At 37.9% G+C, this 1,757-nt stretch overlaps 1 protein-coding gene across 1 annotated transcript in view; it reads left to right on the top strand.

Annotated features, from left to right (window-relative positions):
• The window catches only part of ALG5 (ALG5, dolichyl-phosphate beta-glucosyltransferase), an 88,294-nt gene extending 87,175 nt beyond the window's left edge, over window positions 1-1,119 (top strand). Inside the window, exon 9 of the mRNA XM_012644047.1 lies at window positions 1,008-1,119. Coding sequence (XP_012499501.1) covers window positions 1,008-1,119 — 112 coding nt within the window. The remainder of the gene's footprint in view (window positions 1-1,007) is intronic.
• Window positions 1,120-1,757: the final 638 nt, after the last annotated feature.

Here is a 1,757-nt window from a genome sequence, read left to right as displayed (position 1 = left end):
AAGCCCTGGAAGTTTGAACTGTGCTTCATGCAGCCTAGAAAGTGGGGACTTCATGACTCAAGGACGAAAGCAAAACAGTGCAGGATTTAAACCGTTAAAGGAGCACTAACAGGTAGTGATGCTTTTCTTCCTGAACCTAATGCCAGTGAAAGCAGCAACTGGTTCAGAGAAGTTTTGTAAGCAGAATCCAGAAAAACTTCTGAGTCAGGATTCAAAGCCTTTAGGGAAAGCAGGTTTGACCCAAACAAGGGGCTGACTACAGAGGAGCTTTAGGAAAGACCCTTTCATGAGTAGAAGGAAGGAGGAACTGAGGATTTAGACTAGAAATGGTTTTAGCAGTGTGTGTTAGGACAAGTAACAAGCAATATATCTAATTCCTGTGTGTGTATTTGGTTATACCCAAAGAGCATTTCAGATTGGTCTAAAGTACCTTTTCACTTTCAGTAGTTGACAATACTGTATTTTCCAGGACAGCACAGGGAAGGGAAAAGGGGAAGACAAGGCCCTAGGGACACTGTATTAGAAAGGAAACCTTGATCTTTGGGTTAAATAACCAAGGATATCTAAAGTGATTGAGAACATTCTCTCCTAGAGCTTCCCAGAGTTTTGTTTTATCAGCTCTCACAATCAGCTGAAATGCTGTTAGTTCTATACCTTGAGCTAGTTAAGGCTGGGATGGAAAACATCAATCTTGAAAATTTCCAGGATTAAATTTTCTCTTGGAGCCCATGAAGCCATTTTTACTTATGAGAGTTTCTGAGTTGTGACATAGATATAATATTTCTCATTTAAATGTTATACAGTGACATACTAAATTACCTTATTTGCCTTGGAGCTTCTGAACTACTGAGCTTTTAATTATTTGACCTCTGTGAATCTGATCTTCAGTTTTGCAGTACAAGCTTTACATCTGCTGTGTAAGCTTCTTTAAAACATGCCAAGGTAGAGATCTAATTATGCTCTATTTGTCTTTTTAAAAATAAGTATCAATGTATTTTCTATTTCAGGGCATTTGATGTAGAACTGCTCTACATAGCACAGTTCTTTAAAATTCCAATAGCAGAAGTTGCTGTCAACTGGACTGAAATTGAAGGTGTGTATTGTTTATTTTTTGGCTGATCTTTAGTCAGACAAAGGGGGAGACATCAGACAATTCAGTTGTCCACTAAAGCCAGCTGGCTTTAATGTTCTCCCACTCCCTTCATCAAGGCCTTCTCTGCTGTCTTGACTCAAAGAGCCCGTTCCATGGAGAGTATTGCCTACTAAGCCCCTCCATCGGGCTTGCTGCCTTCTATATTGTTTCTGTCTTCTTGGGGCCTTCAGTAGGCCCCAAGGAACTTCAGGAAAACCTCCTGCAACAGGCAAGGCCATGGTGACCTGAGGTTAGAAGCAAGGTTGATAGTCTTTTGAGATAAACTTTATTGTTTGCATCACTCTCTCATTATACTTCTTGATCACTAGATGGATATTGAGACCTACAAACCACTATGCAAAGCTAAATAAGAAATCACAGTTGTTTTTCTTCCAAATGTCAATTCAGAGCCATTTTTTTTTAACTGTTACCTATATCTGTACATATAGCAAAAAATGCAAAGATTTCTAAACTATAATAATTTGAAATCTATCATATAAATCTTAATAAGTCCTGTTTGGAAAAGCTTGGACAGCTCTGGTTGTATAGAATTTAAAATATATTCTAGTTTGTTTACTTTAGAATGAACTTAAATTAATTCATGGTGTAAGAGCAGTTAACATAA

Source organism: Propithecus coquereli, unplaced genomic scaffold (assembly GCF_000956105.1).
Source record: "Propithecus coquereli isolate 6110/MARCELLA unplaced genomic scaffold, Pcoq_1.0 Scaffold205, whole genome shotgun sequence".
NCBI lineage: Eukaryota > Metazoa > Chordata > Mammalia > Primates > Indriidae > Propithecus > Propithecus coquereli.
Note: the sequence above shows the minus strand (reverse complement) of the source record. Positions and strands in the feature narration are given on the sequence as shown.